Source organism: Pygoscelis adeliae, unplaced genomic scaffold (assembly GCF_000699105.1).
Source record: "Pygoscelis adeliae isolate BGI_AS28 unplaced genomic scaffold, ASM69910v1 Scaffold411, whole genome shotgun sequence".
Taxonomy (NCBI): domain Eukaryota; kingdom Metazoa; phylum Chordata; class Aves; order Sphenisciformes; family Spheniscidae; genus Pygoscelis; species Pygoscelis adeliae.
In genome coordinates, this window is record NW_008824111.1 from 695043 (window position 1) to 716041 (window position 20999).

The window sequence follows — 20999 nt, forward strand, 5'->3', positions numbered from 1 at the left end:
GCGCTGTTCTGCAAACACCAAGGACTAAGACTGGCATACCTGCCATTCCTTTTCAGATATAAGGAACAGCTCTGCATTTTCTGGGTCTAGCAGAGCAAACCTCCACAGACATCAGTGTGAGACACATTCTTCTTCATGGTTAGGGAAATCACTGGAAAGTTAGTCTTGGTTTTTAGAAGACCTGTCTAGGAACTGCTGATTACAAAGCAGCCCCAACAGCAAATAGTGTCTGGCTGGTTCTCATGAAGCTGTTTGTGTATGTGCATCCAATCTATGTCGGGCTCATTGTTCATGTAACAGAAGAATTGGCTTCAGTGTTGCAACGCAGTATACAGTTTCCATCAGTATGAGAAAGACTATACTAAGTTCATGCACCTAAATTTCCAGAAGGTTCCTACCAAATCTTCACCTCCAGCAGACACCCATCTCAGCCTCCCCTTCTCCCTACACAGCATTTACAGCATGTTAGGCGGTAGCCTGACATGGGCTTTGTCATTTACTGCCATACTTTCCAGTTGCTCCAGGATAGATCTTTCTGCTAGAAGAGCTCCAGCATCTTATTACCTCAGGGGATACTGGAATATCAGTACAGGGCATCAGTATGTTCCATTTTCCCAATGCCTTAACTTCAGACAGGATATTATTTTGGCATAAGGACAGCCTAGTGTCCAGGCAATGCAAGTATAAACTGAAGCCTAAAGTAGTAATTTTATCCCCTCTGCTAAGGAATATGCAAATCTACAAATATGAGTCTGAAGAATGCAGTTTAAATCATTATACCAGTAAATGGCATGCAGCATAATTTGCCTATGAAATAGCCAATTGAAGAGCACTGCTCTTGTAAATTAGCCCTTTACGTTTGAGCAACGCTTCTGAAATGCCATAAAAAGTCTGCTAAAATACAAGAGACAGTTGACATCGAAAACTTCTGATTCTTATGGGAAGTGTTAAAATTTCATTATTATTTCAAATGAAGCCTCCACATCTTTAAAAATTATTTTAAGTTGAAGTTTAATTCATCTAGATTTTATTACTTGAAAATGTCTATTTTGAATGGGATGATAAAACAAAATACAGTTTTAACCAGTCTTGTTTAAAAATAAAAGCATAAAATTTACTATCTTAAGCCTCAAAAATTATTTTCATACAAAATTGTATTAAGATGACCATGTTCCCGCAGACTTTTGTTGAAATAGCATTTTCCAGCACAATAACCCCCTACCTATTACAGCAGCTCTAGAAAAATTGTAGTATAAGGAGAAAAAGGCTAGTGTAATTGCTTTATTCATAAAGATTGTTTTGGAATGAAGGGAAACATTTTTTTTAAAAATTTTAATCATTATCTACTATTTTAACTTTTCCATTATAGTAGTGTACTGTATTCCTAGAGTACACACAAGCACTTTGTGGTTATTCATAGAAGATCTTAATTATCTTGTGTTTTGGGAAACATTAACAAAGAAGAGGATGTAGATATGGGAGACAAACAATTGTTATCAGACATCTATTATTTAATCTAAAACATTTTACACACATCTGAATTCCAAAAATCCAATTTAATCCAGGCATTTCTGTCATTATGGCCAGGAAAAAAAATTACACTTACCTTTTGCTGTTAGGTCAGAGTGCCACCAACTGCATAGATTAAATTCCACAAGGAACCTAAAGAAATCATTAGAGTTTTCATATTATCCCACACAATGTTTTCAAAACACTAAACTGGCAGTAGTTCGATACCATTAATCCTATTTTAAATAAAAGCTAACACAGAACTGAAATTCACGTTAGTAGCATAACTCTGAGATTATCAACTACTGCTATTCTCATGTTTTCACTGGGTTGTATCTTACCACCGAGAATTTATTCTGAAATTAACCCCATCAATAAATAATAGATTTACCTATTATTGATTTAAATTATTGATCTTATTTGAAGTGTCCATTAAAATTCTCAATGCACGGCAGCATACAGTGTTTTTACTGTTGAACATTATTTCTTCATTATGTGGGATATTTTGACTCTCTAGTAAAATGCCACAGGATTATAGCTGTCCTGGCTACAGTACAGAAATACACATAAAATACTTTCTTATTTAATTCTGGAACTAAAATAGTAAAACTAATTTATTTCTAGGAGCAGAAAAGATTGATTAACCAGTGTCTAATCAACTATAACTAGATGTGTAGAGAATGCATTTTCCCACTAAAATATACTGCAGTTTACTTTGAAGAATGGACTGAAATGTGTCAGTCTATCAGCTAATGTAAGCGTAAAGAATGTGAAACCAACACCCAGTTTATCATATGGACATGAAACTACAATACTTATAAACACAGAAAGTTTCTGGAAATTTTTGAAGCTGTTATAGCTAGCATCAAAGTCTCATTTTAACATGATTTCTTTCCCTGATATTTACTTTGAAAGCTGCATTTAAGATCAACCTCTGCCCTCTGGTAATAGCCATTCAGGTAGTTCTCCTTAACTCTTATTCCAAACTTTGATGAAAGCTCATATAATTTACAATTAAAACAAAATGACTACAAGAAAAAATTAGTTCTATTTCACGAAAGATAAAATTCACTTAAATCTGCAACTCTGCTCTCTGATAAGAATAATAATAAAACATATAGGTTAATAATACAAGATACATTTTAAGGCTTCCTCTTCTCCATATGATATTTCTCTGTGATTTCTTAAGCAATCTCTCTTAAAGGCAATGCTTATTATATATTAACTTGAAATGTTAGAGGAATTAGGTCAGGTAAAAAAATTCAGCAACATCCAGAGTACACCTTTTCTGACATATACTGTAAAAAGTCCATCTTACAGAAATTCATGAAGTGACAAACAATGGAATGAATCACTGTAACAGTTTGCTATATTGACAACAGCCCACCCAAGCAGCATTACAAACAGCCAGACATTTATGTAAAATTTAACAGTAACCACAATAATAAATTTGGTTTGTATATCGCAATCTGCTAGTCTTACTAAGCAAAGACATACGGATATAAGTGAAGACCATGAATAATGTAAAAAGTGCAACTGTGCATTCATATAGCCAAAATTTCTCAGATTTTAACAATGCAAAATTGGAAAGCAAAAAATTAACAAATATTACTATATTTAAAATCATATCATAGAAGCAGCACAATGTATGTAAAAGGCAAAAAGTACAAACATTCATTAAGTATTCAAAAGTACAAATATTCATTAAGTTCTTGATAAAATTTACTTACAAGACAAGCTCAGTCATTATCCATTTTACTGCAGCAAAGAAGGCATTATAAGGCTGAAGAGAAGCAACTCATTTAATAAAAAGGCAAAACATGCAGTATTTATATCTTAACTGAATTCTTCATGTAAGGACAATGTTATGGATACTCAAATGCATAGGTAGCATGAGAAAAAGACAATAACTTTTTCTTATGAAGAAGCAAATATTATTAAATTGAATATTAAAATATATAGTAATGAAATTTCTTTTTAATGTGGTTGGTCATAAACACAGATTACCAGTTGGAAAAGGAAAGTTTTGCAAATGATTCTTAAATATTTATCCTCTAGGGGTTCCTATTTCCCAGGCTATTGCTGGAGGAAGAGCTCTGGTAGATAATATCAGCTTTTCTTAGGCTGCAATTCACAGACTTGCCTCTCTATAATGTAAATCTCTATTCATTACCTCAGTCTAATTAGGCTAGAAAAAGCTTCTGAAGTTTGAATTTACCTAAATGAAGTTATCTGTGTCATAGTGAATGCCCAACTGTAAGCACTTTAAGTAGTTCTTAGGATTCTTCCCTTCTCCATCTGTTTTTCTGGATCATAACAAATACAGCAAATACTTTGAAAATCCTGTGTTTACAGTACTGCTATTACATTTTGAATCTTTTATTTTTGAAAAGAATGTCAATAGGATTATTCTTTTATGAAAGAATCTCAGGCAGAAAAGTCAGTTTCCAGAAATTTGGAAAGGAATGTATCCTTGTCTCACTCACTTGCGTTAGGGTCTCCTAGTCGAATAAAATGTTGCAGACTTTTTAGATTCCATATCAACAGAGTATTTTAGCACATGTGAGAAGTCATATTGACTTTAAGAGAATTACTCAGAGATCTAAAATCTTGCTTAACCGTCCCGAATCAGCACCTTACTGAAGCAGCGCCATTTTGCACAGCTGTAACCAGGCATTTAAAGTTTTCAGGGGCCACAAAGAGTATTTCTGCACAGGGCTGATAACTCACAGAGCCAATGAACTAGTGTCAGTCAGTGGCATGAAAGGCTGAAATAGCAAGCCAGCAGAATGCATAATTCCTGAGACAGTAAAGATTTTCACCTATTGAGGACTGTCTTATAGGAGAAGATAAAAAGCTACAAGTCTTTCCTAGAGAGGAAAAGAAAACAAAATTTCAGCCCTGTGGGACATCTTATTTATTTTCATTCCAAATCAGAAAACCTGAAATTTCACACCCAAGTAATTAACTTTGTTGCATACTTTTGTTTTCATAATGTCAAATGATTTAGTGTAAAATATTTATTATTACTTATTAACAATACATATTTAATGTAAAATATACTATGTATTATAAAACTATTTTAATATTTGAACTAAAAGAAAATTTTAAAACTCGATGTATCTGAAAAAATTTCAATCATACAAACAGAAAATGAGAAAAATAATTTGTTTTGAAATTTTTGTGGAAAAACATTTCATTACATTGATATAAATGCATTCTCATGAAATGTGATTTTACTAAGACAGCCTTTTCCACTCAAGGACTGTTCCAGCAAAAACCGCATGAGTTTTATTCTCTCTGTGTATCTAAACCATCATTTTGACAGCCAAAGGAATTGAGCTGTTTGCAACAAAGTGGTTCTATGGAGAGTTATCTAGGACTTGAATAAATTAAAACAAGAAAATATGCTAATTAACAAAGTATGTGGATATCTTTTAAGAAGCAATCCTATACTTGTAAAGAAATGGACCAGATGATCTATAAATCTAGTCCATCCCTAATTTATCATTTTAGTCCCACAGCCTAAAAAGCTATGATAGAAACAGGGGTCCAGCCCTGACACCTGTTTTCCATGATTTTGGCAGAGTGTTGTGATAGATCCTTTAGCAGTCAGGCTTTGATGCCTATGCTCCAATTCTATGCTGTTTAAAATATGAACTTTTTAAAGAGTCTCAGTCTTGTCCCTATATCTATTCCTGTATTTGTAAAACTATAATTCTCAAAATGAAGGATAAACATTTGTGAACAAATATTTTGCTTATGTAGAAACTGTTCTGAATACTGCCTAATAACCTGATCTATATATACAAAACTGGGCATAAAACAGGAAAAAAATACTTTTGAGGAACCTAGCCCCACCTGTTTTTAATGCAAGTTCTCTTTATACTTTTCTCTGTAGTCATGGTTATTAGAAGTGACTGAATCAACAGGAAAATAATAAAATAACCAAAGCTCTGCCCATCTTTCATGTTGAACATCACAAAAACGCACTTCAGGTTTAAAGAAGAGTTTGGCTATCTTTAAAAAAATAATGAAAGAACATGCTCGCCATGTCTCAGTGTATCCCACAACAGTTGCAGAGTTTTTCCTCCGTAAACACAACCTGGGCCAGAATTGGAATACTGAAAATCTCTTGGATTAAAGCCCACTTGTAAAAGAGAAATACTTCAGCTCTACATGCTGGGTGCTTATGCAAACTGAGCTGAAGCCCCAGGCCTTGGGATGGAAGGTTGTTGCTAAGAGTTGTAATATATTTTAAAATTTTTCATGCGAATGTGATTCACAGCATGCTGTTCTATTTCACTGATAATTTAAGTCTCATTGCACAGCCTGGTACTTATTATTATGTCAAGATAGTCTTTTTTCAGGTTCAGGCTTTAGCGGATAACAGACTAATAAGTGCAGTAAATCCAAACATAGAGACATGTAAATATGTAAATGAAAACATCCCCAAAAGCATATGATTATTAAATCATAGAAGCTATATATAGATATTTGGGAGTTGCCGGAACTTTGATATTTACTTAACGGTTTAACTATGTGTAGGCTTATTTTTTCTAGCTAGATCCCTGTGCATTTAAAAATACCATCAGATAACTTTTCCAGACCAGGAAAATTGCAAGTGTGTTTTACTGCTGTCTTTACATGAGAATTCCTCCTGCTAATACTGTCATATATTTGTTAAAACGGTTCCTTTTTAATATGCAAAAACTATACTTTATCTAACACCTTATCAGTTCTGATAGATTATTATAGTAATCAGTGAAACATATACATGATTATAAAATACCCTTGGAGTTATTACCTAGATATATGATTTAGCAACAAGGAAGTGTTGCTCTTGTAAGACCCCGCCTGACTCTAATCAGGTCTTGCAGAGGGACAGGGTTTGTATTCAGATCTGATTGCAAGACAAGGGTTTAAATGCATTGAAATTCTACTTTAAAAGACATCTTCTTTAAATACTAAGGAAAAAAATGTGATAAAATCATGCCTTGCCAATGAACCAATCCTTTCATATAAAAGAAAAAACCCTCAATTTTTAATTTGAATTACATTTCTGCATGTGTGTATGTGTTTACCTACAGAAAAGGCATGTGTGATTCCAGTCCCCCAAACAAAGCACAATCTATTGCCAAATTTACAAAGACCTAAGAAGGAGGATTCATATGGTGCAAAGAACATTCTGACAGAACCTCAGAAATGGTGGCCCAGCATTAAAAATGACTGTGTAAGTATTTGAACTTGAAAATGCTTAACACTTTGCATTTATTTATAATGAACCATTCCTTGTACGCACTAGGATAAACGTAGGAGCTGTAAGCATTCCAAATCAAAATAATGGGCTTACAATGGCCATGAGATATTTGCAACAATTTTCTTTGATGATTGCATGGAAAGGTGCTCAGAAAATTTACTATACTTACGTCCAGTAAGCTATGGGCACTGTCGCTACTCTCTTTGTTTGTTCTACACATGGCCTGGTAGTCATAAAGTGTAATTCTACAGAGAAGAACAGAAAACTGCTTGACTAAAAGAAGAAAACACAGTGGAATAAAAATGATGTTATGGAACAGTCTGCCCACAAAGTAGACAGGAAAATAAAAATTGTAACAGCAGCAGGGAAAAGAGGGAAAGGGATCATTAAAATACAGGTTACACAAAGGAGAATAAAGGTAAGAAACACTGTGAAAACTTTGTAAGGATTTTATCAGACTACAGAACAAAGCAAAAGCGTAACTGGGAGAAACCAGGGAAAATACACGTACAGTGTAACACACAATGATATAAACAATGCGAGGAGGAGGAGAATACACATTCAACATGATGCTTAAACAATTGGTTCTGGACTGAGATCAGCACATTTAGCCCCAGAAAGTGAAAGAACCTATGCATTTGAGGGGCTTCTCACAACAGACCACTCCTGAACTCCAGTAAAGGCAAAAGACACTTCTACAGTTCTCAGTGCACAACTAATTTGTAAAAACATGGTGTTGCTTCCAAAGAAGAGAGAGGTGAAATTTCAGTGTATTCACAGTACAGATAATTGAAGCAGGATGGGTTTACTTTTGCTTCTTTTCATGAGGGCAAAATATTCCATGACATTCCATGATTACCTGCTGTAAACAACATATGCTAGAAGCCTCCTCAGATGCATAGTAAACAGGGAAATTTCTTTCTGCTTGCGATTTTACTCATCATTGATACACTTCAGAGATCTAAATGTAAAATCCAGAACTCAGAGATAGTATATGGAGCTGTGATTATTTCTCTAAATCTGTCTGTCCATAGAACAATTAATTAACTATATCCATCCACATAAAAAGCATTTAACATCTATAGCAGATGTAAAGAATCTTTAGCTGATAAGTTGCAACAAGTGTAAATCTATAAAAGTTACTAGTATTGTTTGTACATATCCATTTGACTTTTGCATCTTCAGAGGGACAAAGGAACACAATTGGACATAGACGGTTTATAGATGTACGAGGTGGGACTTCAACGTTTTGCAATGTGTGCCTTGCTTCTAAGTGAAGAGGAAAGGAGAGCACACAAATTCAGCTATGGAAAGGATGTCCCAGAAGCTGCCAAAAACAGGTCATGAAATGCATTCAGCATCACCATGAGGCATTCTGCACTGCATGCCATGAAACGTTGCAACCTGTACCAATAAAATGTCGTAATCCATTGTGGTAGAAACTGTATATATTTTTTTCTGATCTAATTTTGTGACAGCAACCATCACTAAAAGCTTCTTTATTATGCCTGTGTTTTCTTTTTGGCTTAAAGGCAAAATATCTAATATATTGGATCTCGCAGCTTCAACTAAACATATAGTACATGGTCATACTTCTTACATTAGTAATTTTATCTTATATTCAGAATAGAAATGGCTAGGAAGCCATTGTTTTGTGGACCGGCAGAGAGAGGCACATGGTAGACAAACGCATAACTAGAGACCTAAACATGGGTGTAAGTTGAACACTGACCATATTTGGCAGAATCACGCCCACAGCCAGATCCGCGCACACAGATCTGCCAAGACAAACAGAGCAGTACATGGTGTAAGCTGTGCTGCCTGTGTGGCATGCAGTAATACACCACTCTCCCTAGCTTTTTTTTTCCTTTATCTTTTCCCCCCTTTAACCATGGTCAGAATCCAGCCCCTGTAAGGTAATCTCTACAGCTCAGCCTTTCCAGTCTTGGTTGGCTTGACTATTTTATTCCTCTAGATCCAAGCACCGTGCTGCATGTCCATTTGGACCTCCTAGTGATGGTAGCAAGTGATAAGCACAGACAAGGGCAGCTTACAGATGTTAATGTGCTCTCTGCAGAGTAGTCAAGGAATTCTATATGGATGAAATGGTCCCATCCTGCTTCATTCAATACCTCGTGTTACCAGTAGAATAGCATTCAGTTTTGCCTTTGTTCTTTGCAAATGATTTTTCTATATAATGACTTTGGTGACTGTTTGTTTGGTGTTTGAAAGTGCAATCAGTTTCTCAACTTTCAGTTTCATACACCAGAACTGCTTGGCCAATCTGTGGACTTCATTATTCTGCTAAGAAGTGTTCATCAAATGCTATTACAGTGTGTCATGTGGAACATCTGTTATAATTTGAGCTTCACTTTAAATATTGGAAAAAGCCTTTCTCCCCTCAATATTTGCACTTATATTACATTTTTTATGTAATCATTACATTGTAATAGATGTAATAGTTTCTTTAAATGCTCAAAGATAAAAAGCCATTAAAAGATTGAAATATGTACTCACACAAATAATCAGAAATATAATTACTATTGTGCCCCAACATGCTAGATTATATTTTTTGTAGATTGTCTTATTGTATCGTAGGGAGTATACAACAATCTAAGACTGTATTATAAGCAAGAGGAACAAAAATGTTAAAATGTATGTAGTTAAAAAAACCTTCATTTAACAGGGAAAGAAATACTAAACTTTAAAGTGATGGCAGAGGGGAAGAGTTACAATAAACAACCTCAAAATCATTGTGGAACACTGCAGAATTGTTGTTTGGAAATGCCTGAATATCATCTGTGGATGATATTATAATGCGTTGAGTTTTAGTAAATACATTTGAAGGTGTTTCCAGTGTGAAGATTCTGGCTCAGGAACAAACTAGAAAACAGACAGTGTATCCAGGTTAAAAGAAAAAAAAAAAAAAAGAGCAAATCCTTAGAAAGGTACATGGCAGACACAGATTTCTTAACAAAAGCCTGGAACGAGTTCTAGGTTTTGAACAGTGTATTCCCACCTCAATAAATTTCAAAGTGGGCAGGTTCAACACCTATCTGAAAGTTTCTAAAGACAATTCAAACAACTATAACACAGGATGTGCAAAATATACCAGCAAAAATATTATTGCCAAACCATCTTAAAAGACATGATTCTTCGGCACTAAAAACAAATAGTAATTTTGCAATACACTTCAAAGATCAGTGGATGAAGCCCATAACCACATTGAAATCTGAACACTGCAACATACTGAATCAATTCTGGACTCCCTGTCACTATGAATGGTATTAAAGCTAAGTATCAATGGGTTCCAAGGCATTCACAAATTCAAATCCAGTTTTGTTTTGTTTCTATTCTTGTAAATGTAATAGGAAGGTAAAAGCCTTCCAGCCCTATTCCTTATAAAGGCTAGTATTTGTAGTCAAAACAGTGGCCTAAGAGACTCTGGTGCTTCTGTGTTCAGGTGTCATTTCCAGAGTGTTATTTTATTGCTAATGTATTTCTGAGATTTTAGAAAATAAGCTTTCTTCTCACTCAGACAGACTTAATTCACTGTTGCAGAAAGAAAGGCTTCCAGATTACCCTTTTGGAAATTATTGTATTTCAGTTTTAAATAACTGCTTGCAGCTAGCCGTATCCTGTTCAACTGACTATAGTTAGTGAACATAATTGCCTGCTTCCCACGATCTAATTTTAAGTCTATCTAGATGCTCAAGTCCATGCTATGTATTACAGCATCTCACAGGAGAGCTTTGCTTTTGCTACGGGTAACGTGCTTGAGACTTTCTGACATCACCGTGCTGTTAACTGCACATATTTCCACACCTGGTCACTGAAGTCTACACAGCGATCGTTTCCAACATCAGTCATAGGACAAACGTGGACTATGTGCAATCATCTTTAGCTAATGGAAAATAACTTACCGAAACCTAAATGTGCACCTCCATTACATATAACTTCAGGGGCCAAATACATTTTAGGGAAAACCTTTTTATTGTCAATTTCCTGATGTAGTAAATTCCAGTCTTGTACTTTGCAAGGTACTTACAATCGAGTATGAATCTGGTTCAAGAAAATTAAACTTCTAAGACCTACCAGCAGCACAGGCTATATTAACAAATGTACTCTATTGCTTTCAGCTAGATCTTCAGCACACTTATGGATTTCTACTTGGTAGTGTAAAATACCGACAAAAATGTAACAGCTGAAAGATCTTCAATACATAAAATTTCAAATGTTTTGTCACCAGTTCAACATGTGGGGGTTTTCACATAAAGCGTAGGAATAATAAGCTTCTTACCATGGAAGTAGATGTCAAGTCCATTAAAAAAAAAAAAAAAAAGGAAGAAGTGCTCCAAAAAACCAAGCATAGGAAGCCAATAATACAGGGAACCCTAATTATTGGCCCTATGCTTTACTCAGTAGTCTACGAAAAAATTAATGGTGACTACAGCTCACTTCTGGTGGAAAGATGTTCACTAACTCAGACACAAGATAAGCAGCCTGCCTGGCATTCTCACAAAGAGGGGAAGGAGGGACAGCGTTGAATGGTATGAAGAGTAACCTAGTTTCTAAAGTCTAGAGAGGGTTCTTGTGCGGAGGTAGCAGGACACTGTAAGAATCCCATACTGTTGCTGCTCTGGCTCTCCCACCTTCATTGACAGACAGATTATTAGTGTCCAGAAGCTGTCAGACTAATACCTTTCACCACCAAGAAAATCAACAAAAAGCATAAAAATAAATTACAGCATTTTGACAAAACAAGCTTGTCATCACATATCTTTGCCTTTATTGTTCAGCTATTCCCAGTTGCCAAACTGCTCCAAAGCATAACATGTATAAAAACTACAACTCAACCTGTATTTCCAGCATACAGAATGACAACTCATTTGCATAGCACACATGCCTGGGTTTCTCCTTAAGTGGGTAAAACGATTCCCATATACTAACACACTGCATTAAATTAGTGGTAATATTTACAGAGATATAAACTCTAACTATGCCCGAACTCAGTTTTAAGACATTAATTTTAGATGTCACGTGGACAAAATATGAGCAGAAAACATACCACACAGCAGTGCGGGAGTTTCAGAGCACAGGTACCAGATGCGCATCTGGTAAATTAAAAAAAAAAAAAAAAAAAATCAGAACCAGGCTCTTCTTGTTGGTAATGACAAGAGGGAAGTGACAGATATTATTTGGTTCTTTTGCACCTACTTGTAAACCTTTACTAGACAGTCTGCTATATCATTGCCTTTCTGACAGCTATTTCTTTGTTGAAAATGGAATGTCATTCTTCAGGGCAGTATGATTACATATTATTCATTTAAAAATTGAAGATTAAGGGTGCAGGCCTCACACATGCTCTGCAGTGCACATGACAGCCAATATAGAAGATGATTATTGGAAATAGTCTGCTCATTTTCCTACCTTGAATGTCTTCTGCCTGCCCCCCAAAAAATGTCTATTCATCTACCTGACTATTTTTGGTGGTATTTATGACATAAAGATAGGGTATATTTTGAGCTTACTTTTTCTTTTACTAAATAAATCATCACAAAAGAGAGGGAATTTTTTTTTATAAGAACTGCTACATTACAGAACTGCTACATCACAGTTGCATTTGTCCAATACCAAATCCACTAACTCCAATTTGAATTTTTCCTTCAGTCTATCACTGATCTCCAAAGTATACATCTACATTCAGAAACACTGCCAAATTAAATAGAAGGTCAAATCAATGACTAAAAATCCACAAGAAAATAAACACAATTTTAAAGTGTGTCCATTTAACACCTTCACCAAAAATTCAAGAATATCTTACTAAAATGAATGCTTAAATAAGAAAGAGTGGCCTAAACTAAACAGAAGAATATCCTTCATTTAGAGGTAGTGCTGCCTCAGTGGAAATTAGTATCCTGTTGGTGAGGAAATGGTTACTGTTTTCATGATTTGGCATTAAGAATATTCTGCTCTTTGCAAGTAGCTTAGTAAAGAGTTCTGAATTTTTTTATAATCTTATAACCTGGAGGCAAAACACTTGTTAGGTTTTGCTTATAAAGCAAATCAAGACAGAGAGATGAAAGTCTGCCTCTATGTGCATGCGTTTGGAGAACACAGGTGAAGGATTCGGACTGTACCGTGCGGTAAGGGCACAGACAATATGCATTATTCACTAAGAAGCATGCGAATAAAGATAAAGGAACAGAGCAAGAAAAACTGAGAAACAAGAGAAGCTCTCAAAGCACCAAGAACTTCTTTGAGTGAGCCTTAGGATCTGGGAAAGCTGGAATTCAGGGGTGCACCATTTCAGTCATATATCCTGACAACATGATTAAATACCAAAGCATAGATTCTTCTTCAGAGGCCAAGAGGATGCCTGGTGGAAATAGAGCTGTTAAGAGGAAATGATGCTGCTTCCATATTTGTCTTACAGAATTGCTTAATTTTCCTCCTACTGGAAAGGATGAAAGTGTTTTGAAGTCAAGAGACATTTAATTTTCTCTTACAGTTTATTAAGTACATTTCTTTGGGGATCTCATTGTCCGATAGCCCTTAATTTTTCTGATGTTAATGTGGTTTTTTTTAGATTTTCATGCTTTGAGTAGTTGAATCTATTTTTTCACTGTTTTATGTAAACAAAGTGCTGAGAAAAGTATAAAGAAACTTTTTTCTAAGTTATGTGAAGCAGATACTTTTCCATAAGCACATCCTAATTTATTTAATAATAAATTTAAATTATATTTAAATTATTTAACTGTGTGCAATATTCAGGGTATAAGATAAACATCATTTTGCTAAATGAAATCATAGAACATGTCACGTTGCTGTGGAGGCACCGATATAATTTTTCTCCCTAAATATAAAACCCATAAACTAAGAAAATATACATGCATACATGCGTACACATTATTCAAAAGAAGTACTGAGTTTAAAGAAATTGAGGAGGGAAGGAGGTATTTAAGTTCACTTTAAAAAATAAACAGCGAACACAAAAATTGAATTTCATCCTGCTGCAGGTTGAAAAGAAATACAGTCAGCAGCAAACAACCCCCTTTTGTTTAACACTTCCAGCTCAATCCTAAAAAGAACTTCTATATCCCTTCAAATTAGTGGTAGTTGAGAGAACGCACAAAGGGTTATTTCATTCCTTTTGTGGATGGAGAGCCTGAAAGCTGGCATGAATCAGCGAGGTGGTAGCACATATCTGCACTGCCACTCAGGTTGTTGGTGCAAATAGAAGAAAGGACTCCCATCCCCACGGTTACCGGGGGTGTTAGTAAACTCTTCTGCAGTGAAGATCGGGCACTGTAGAACCTTCTATTTCTAAACAAAAAAGGAGCAAGACCAGATCAAACAGGGCAGAGCTATATAATTCACCTGCTGGACGGTAAATGCCACATAAGAAGCAAATTGCAAGAAAGGATGGCTCTAGATATTATCAGAATAAAAGGCTAAAGAACAGTGCTTGCTCTCTGATTTTGTCTCCGTGGTAAGAACAGCGATGACAAGCATAATGCATGCAATATCTATATTGTTGTGCTCTCAGGGAAATGGTACTGGTAATAGATTTTGCCACTGCATTATTTAGTGCTTTTTTTCTTTACTTCTTATGCCATACAAAATAAATTTTGGAAAAGCAAAACACAACCCCACCCAAACAAATCAGTAATCTTAAAAATATGGTAAGTGTGTCTGACTATTTTTCATGAGAGCCAGCAAGGATTTCTTCTTCATATTGCTGGAATTAAAGGCCTTACCTAACACAGCTCAAAGACAGTTTTGGGGGTTTTTTGTTGCTGCACAGAGCTATCTGCTGTACAGCAGGAAAAGCAGGTGGCTCATCTAGTGAAATTACACCACTTTGATTCTCTCCCATTTGTAATTGATTAGCAATGGCCAGTTTATTGTGTTTAAATAATCAGCTCATTGTGTTTACATTTTCTTTAGCATGCAGCTCAGTTGCACTGAGCTAGCGGCTTCATTATCTGTAACTCCCTCGGAGCTGAAAACCAGCAAAATCATAAGCCAATGATCCACGCCAAATTGGCGCCCATCGCAGTTTAGATGGAATACTCAAGCCATGCAGTCTTTGTTTTCTCAATGGTGGTGCCTGCTACCATCGATTGTCCAGCAGATATTCTGTTTGAAATGCTTTGCTAGGCAGGACAAAACAAATTGGGACAAATTAAAGCATTATCCCTTGATTTTGACTGTATGTTTTTGTTTGCATTAAATAAAATGCTTCATCTCTTGTATAAACAGATCTTTTCATCGCAGAACCCAGCCTATAAATATGTATTACTTTACTTCCTTTTACAGCATATGTTAAGAATGTAGTGCTAAACACAAAAAAGTTGCCACCCTCAGAAAACTAGGTTTTGGGATGATTCAGTGCTAGATCTTTCCGTTTCAGGTCAGTCATTTACTGGGAGTGGTATCCAGCTATAATGCACGGAGGCAGCACGGAAAGCTTTCTGCCTTTAAGAGAGCTGGTTTACCAAGGAAGCACACAAACCATCTGTTTTGAGAGCCTCTGTATACACCCTCACATGTAATAACTGAATTCAGTGGTTCATGGGATCAGTGATGTGTCTTTTTTTTGTACTAGGAATGCACAGGAAAATGAAAGGGAAAAGTGTAATATATATGGTCAGCACTTCTCTCATGCTGTAAGAGGACAAAGGGGTAAGGAACAGTTCTTAGACCGTGTGAAAGCCATGAAGACTACAGTGTTGAGTTACAGGTTAAAGGGAGAAGTTCTTTCTTACTTCCCCAGGATGCATAATTTATTTCAAAGGACAACACATAAAATCACTATCAGTTTTTATTGTCATCATGATAGTAAGACCAGGTCAATAGTCACAACAACGTTCAAAGGTGAGTTAGCATGTGAATGAAAATGAATTACTGGCGGAACGCTCTCCCTTTAACAGTAGGGCATTTTGCACTGCCTAGTTTGAGCAATCTCCAATTTTTTACAGGTCAAAATGTTTAATGTTGCATCAATGCTTTGCTTTAGAGCTGTTTAAAACTGTTCAGTAGTAGATATGGCCCAATCCCTTTTCCACTTGAGCACAGAGGGAACAGGAGAGGCACACAGTTTTAGCATCGTAGTCAAATAAACTGTTCTTTTAACAAGAAACTCACTGTAGGCTGTCTCCAATATTCTTAACGTTCAATGTGCATGGCATCGAGTTACACTCAGATCATATGGAAAAGAAGTATAAATGAGAATCTATCCACACTGCCAGTCATGGCCTTCTTTTATATGACTTTAGGTTTGTTTTATTTCATTTTGTTGTTACAACATTTTTTAAGAGATAGAAAGTTGAGTTAATTCTTACCTCTTGAAGGAGCCCATTGTTAGCAACTTGTTCATCACAGCCCCTTCAACCTCCCCAAAAAAGTAACCAGTCTGTAAGGGGAAAATGCAAGAAATTACCAGAAGTGTAGATAAATGCAAAACAACACTGGATGCAATTTAAACTGGCATATTCTAGGATCTGACAAGAGCTGCTTTGACAGTTACATAGATAGGTTTTCAGGACTACTGCTACATAAAAACTGAAGAGGACTTCACAGTCATGGCAAGTTATAGGGATTATATTATTACCCCTGAGCAGATGTGAGAACTTAAATAATATATTGAGGTACATTATATAACATCTAATATCAGAAATAAAAGCCATCCAAACTAAAGCTTGTAAAGAAAACACATTAATCTGATCACAAACCCTTATGATTAAAATGTTACTCAAAAAAGATATAAACAGGTTGTGAGAGGATTTCATAAACAGTCATTAAAAAGCATTGTTTATAATTCCTGCATGACCTGTTTAAGGAGCTGGAACAGTACATTTCATCAATCCTATAAATTTAACTCCATTCAGAGTCATTTCATACTTAAAACCACTCAGCCTGATGAATTACTCATTTTGTCCTTGTTCAGTACATGTGGACTAATAAAAATAAATCTGTTGAGAAAACTAACATTCATGTTATGAATTTGGTATGTAATATGGAAGTGACTCCATCATCCGCAGCCATTCATATGACAGTGGAAAATCTTGCATGTACAGCATTTTTATAGTTCGGGAAGACATTTTTTATTTTAGAGCCTCAACTCCCAGAAGGATTGGGTATGTTCTCTGCATTGTTTAAAGGGAGAAATCCCACAATTTATGGGGGGGAAAGGGCACTACACTCTCAGATTGCATGGATTCCATAGGTTTGGTATGAACTAAACCCCAATTCCATTACAAGGAACTTAGCTGACCTCAAGTATGCACCTGGGAGTTCGCAGGCAGAAAAGTTACAGCCCTAGCCAAAAAAAGGCATTCCTCCACCTAAAAAGCAAGTTATTGCCTATTTTTTTTTTAAACTCGGGGGAAACTTGGAACATTTTCCAAAACACGCGGGTGTGTAAAGTCTCCTAGAAACAAGAGGAACATTTGTAGCTTATATGACTAAAAATACTAGCTTCAATAGCCCTAGCTGACTGATGAAGAAAGATTATCCTAACTATTGAAGAGGCAGTCAGTCAAAAAGCCCAAACCATAAATGACTAGTATAACCTTCGATAGTAATAAACCTGATTTATCAAGTCGTGCTTCAGTCTTATAAAGACATTTCAGTGGCAGTTCTCTCCACAAAAGCTCCATTTGTAAATGCTAGTTCTCCCCCAAAGCAGTAACACCCAGATTACCATTATTTTTTAATACATTAGGATTTAGTTGCAATTCAGATGAAGAATTACACTGCCCCCGAACAGGATTCTTAGAGCAGTTCAGGTCATTTTTGGAAAGTCCATAGAAAAACAGTGCTGAAGCAACCCCAGACAGGTGAGTAATTGATAATGCATCATCCCACTTCCCTACCACTTCTCTATCCACAATAAATATGGAGTGTATACATACATACACATATAAACATATACTATGGTAATTATCATAATCTTACTATAGCGTTATATAAATACAGAGACAACTTTACTGTCCATCTTAGGCTTAGATCCGTTGTAACTAAAAAACAAGGTCATAACACGTTTCTAGCCTAGTTCTGGTCCAACAGTTGTCCACACAATATTCTTCACGGGAATATGTAATGGCTAGTGGCAGGTAACCTACCAAAGGAAAAATTTCTTCCTAATCATATTTATTGGCTGTAGCCAACTATCAACTAGCAAATCAGTTACACAAGTCACAGTTAAGTACCTGGGAATAACGACAACAGGGGGAATAACGAGACAAAAATATTTTAATTTTAATTTTAATTTAATTAAAAATGTTTTATCAAGTTTATTCTACAATGACTGTTTTTCTTAGGTCATTGCTCAACTAAGTAGAAAATACAGATTTGATAGATACAAGGGAAAAAAACCCAAATGGCTGCTTCTAACATAATGCAGGTAATATTTAAGCAATTTTAGCTTGTATTATTTTGGGGGTACATCCTAGAATTATATTCAGAATATGCTTGAAATTCTAAAGGGATGGAAGCAATAAATTTAATAAAGTAAAACAAAATAATCAATTTCGGTGCTCGGTTTTGCATATAGGACAACATATCATGAAAAATGACTATTGCATGACAGTACAGCATACTTAACAGTTAATGCTCTAGTACACATTGGAAGGATAATAGTTTCAGAAAAACTGTATTTCCCTTGTTTACGTGCCAATAAGCTCTTCAAAGTCTCAGCCAAAATGGACCAAAGGGGAGAGGGATCATGAGGAAACATGCAATTACTTTTGCGCTATGCAAAGGTGAAAAATATCTGTATCTTTTTACTTTCAGAAGTGTCAGATTTAAGGTTGCAATAATTCAAGCTTTTAATTTAAAAGCAAAATGCTCAGTCTGGCTTCTTTTTTGCCATTCACTTCCGAGTTTTTTATGTCCTCTCCAGCCACTCTTCCAAGTCACCCAGAGCTCTTCCCGATAGCTGTTTCTCAGTAACCAACCTAGTCATAACAAATTTAATCCACCTGAGGGCTAAGTAGGAGTGTGGATATTCCTATTCACAAACCCAACACATAAAAGAAATTCAACTTCAGACAATTCTGGCATAATTGGGGCACCATCCCAGCAGTTTTCAGGCAAAAGTTAATGAGAATGGTGATGGTTCCTTCATAAGGTTTGCAGGATTGAGCAGTTATACATTCATTTTTCAGTAATTTTCCATGAAGACAAAGCAAATCAGTGTTTTGATTTATCTTCTCATTAATCATGATCCTTGTCCTGTCTGTTGCGATGCCGAGTGCTTAGTTTTAATCCTTCAATGACTGTAATCCACTTCAGAAAACAAATTCCTCAGCTAACAGCTCTGTAAAATTTCATTATCTCAAGTCTGAATGTAAAAGCTCTGTGTCCCCAGCGTCCTCCCTCCCTCCACAACTTTTCCATGTCACAAAAACGCCACAGAGAATCTTGGGGTAAAAATGTCTTATGGAAGACAGACACTTCTGCAGCAAAAAAGCCCTTTAAGAGAACATTTATGAGTTTAAGAGCGGACCCTGTCCCAATGGGAGACAGAAACTGAGCTCCTGTGAGAAAGAACTTACATTCTTTGTTGAAGGAATTTTTTTAATTTTATGTTACTAATTCCTTAACATTTCAAGATAGTGGCCTATTTAAAAAACAAGGAATTTTATATGAGTGTGTTACATGAGAATATTGAATAAAAATCTTTCACTTACCTGCCTATAGTCTTCAGACACTAAAATAAATCCGTTGTTATCTATTAGGTAACAGTTGATTGCCTGGAAAATAATAAAATACAATTTTAATTTTTGATTGTACGATACAGCAATAAGTCAATTACTTACTTTAATTCCAAGTGACTTCTAAATGGGTAAAGCCTCCAGGTTGTCATAATGGCTTACATAACTTCTAAGTGAATGTAGTCTCAACTTATAGACGTTATCTGATTTAATTTTTATGCATTTGCTTCATGCAAAACAAAACAAAGATGTGTACAGAAAGGGAAGATATAATTGTAAACAAACATAAAAAGAACAAGGTCAGTATTTTTATAATCCATTCTTAAAAGTTTTCCTTATAACTAAATTTGTAAAGGCATAGAACTTTGTTGCTCCTGATGGCTTCTCCTGTGTTTGGAGAAAAACATCAGCACAATGTCATTACCCTAATGATGTATTAATGAAAACACAGTGTCAGCCTGGAGGACCAACAGGGGCCCAGGTAATAGTTTTTAATTTGTTCATTGGGGGATGGGACCAGAAACTTCTGTAAAAGAGGCCCCACAGGTCTCCTAAAGCTTTTCAAGTTGTGTTTTTAATTGGGAACTGGATTTAGAGGTAGGACTGTTAGCTTTTCGTAGGTCAGATGTATAAACTGTATAAAACAAGGTAAACCCAAATCAGTGCTTCCCTCCATACAGGCATGCACTATTTTAACCTCAAGTGAATTACTTGCTACAGGCAAAGTTTTAATTACTGCGCTTCAGAGTTTAAACATAAGGTTCAACTCAAACCTTGATATAACTCAGTTTCTCTTCAGTACTGCCAAATACCTACCTCAGCATTAAATCTTTAATGTATTTCTATTGTTGGTCTAAATCAGCAAACATTTTATCATTGTTTCTTGAATTTTATGCGACATTTGCGTAAAAAAAAAATGTAGGATGGCTTCCAATATAGGAATCATCACGGCTTTGCTTTTAATTCAAAACCTTTCCTGCTACAAATGGCCTGCACAGAGACATGATAAAATATACTTTCTGCTACACTCTGCACATCCAGCAAAATCTCTTTGCTGTTTTAGAGAGGAAAGTAGTTCCATGAAGTAGTAGTTGTGCAAGACATTGGGAAAACGCAGTCTGATTTTTCAAAAGATGCTTAGATGTGTCTCATTCTGGCCACATATTAGTACTGTTCTGTGGGGCTGAAGAAGAGGAGAGATTTCCAGAAATGCTGGCTTGAAGTTTAGTTTTTAAAAAAGCAAAGAAGCCCAAACAGGCAAAAGTTTGGAATGAACATCATTCCCTAATGCAAATGCAGGATATTCATTCTAATAGTGGAACCTAAGCTACAGACACCCCCAGTGACAGAAAACCTGTCAAAAAGGAAGTTGAAACAACTCATTTCCAACCTTTGATCTGCTAGAAAGCCAAAAATTGGCAAATGCAATGTGAAAAGCTGATGATGCTAGCAAAGAATCGAGTGGAGCTAACGCATTCAGAAGAGGCAGCTACTTAACCTCAATGGAG

General features: G+C 35.7%; 1 protein-coding gene across 1 annotated transcript in view; it reads right to left on the reverse strand.

Annotated features, from left to right (window-relative positions):
• Positions 1 to 20999, reverse strand: part of CACNA2D3 (calcium channel, voltage-dependent, alpha 2/delta subunit 3) — a 481287-nt gene that overhangs the window by 21287 nt on the left and 439001 nt on the right. Inside the window, exons 31-35 of the mRNA XM_009334218.1 lie at positions 19468 to 19530; positions 16117 to 16187; positions 6939 to 7014; positions 3240 to 3292; positions 1607 to 1662 (exon numbers count right to left, since the gene is read on the reverse strand). Coding sequence (XP_009332493.1) covers positions 1607 to 1662; positions 3240 to 3292; positions 6939 to 7014; positions 16117 to 16187; positions 19468 to 19530 — 319 coding nt within the window. The remainder of the gene's footprint in view (positions 1 to 1606; positions 1663 to 3239; positions 3293 to 6938; positions 7015 to 16116; positions 16188 to 19467; positions 19531 to 20999) is intronic.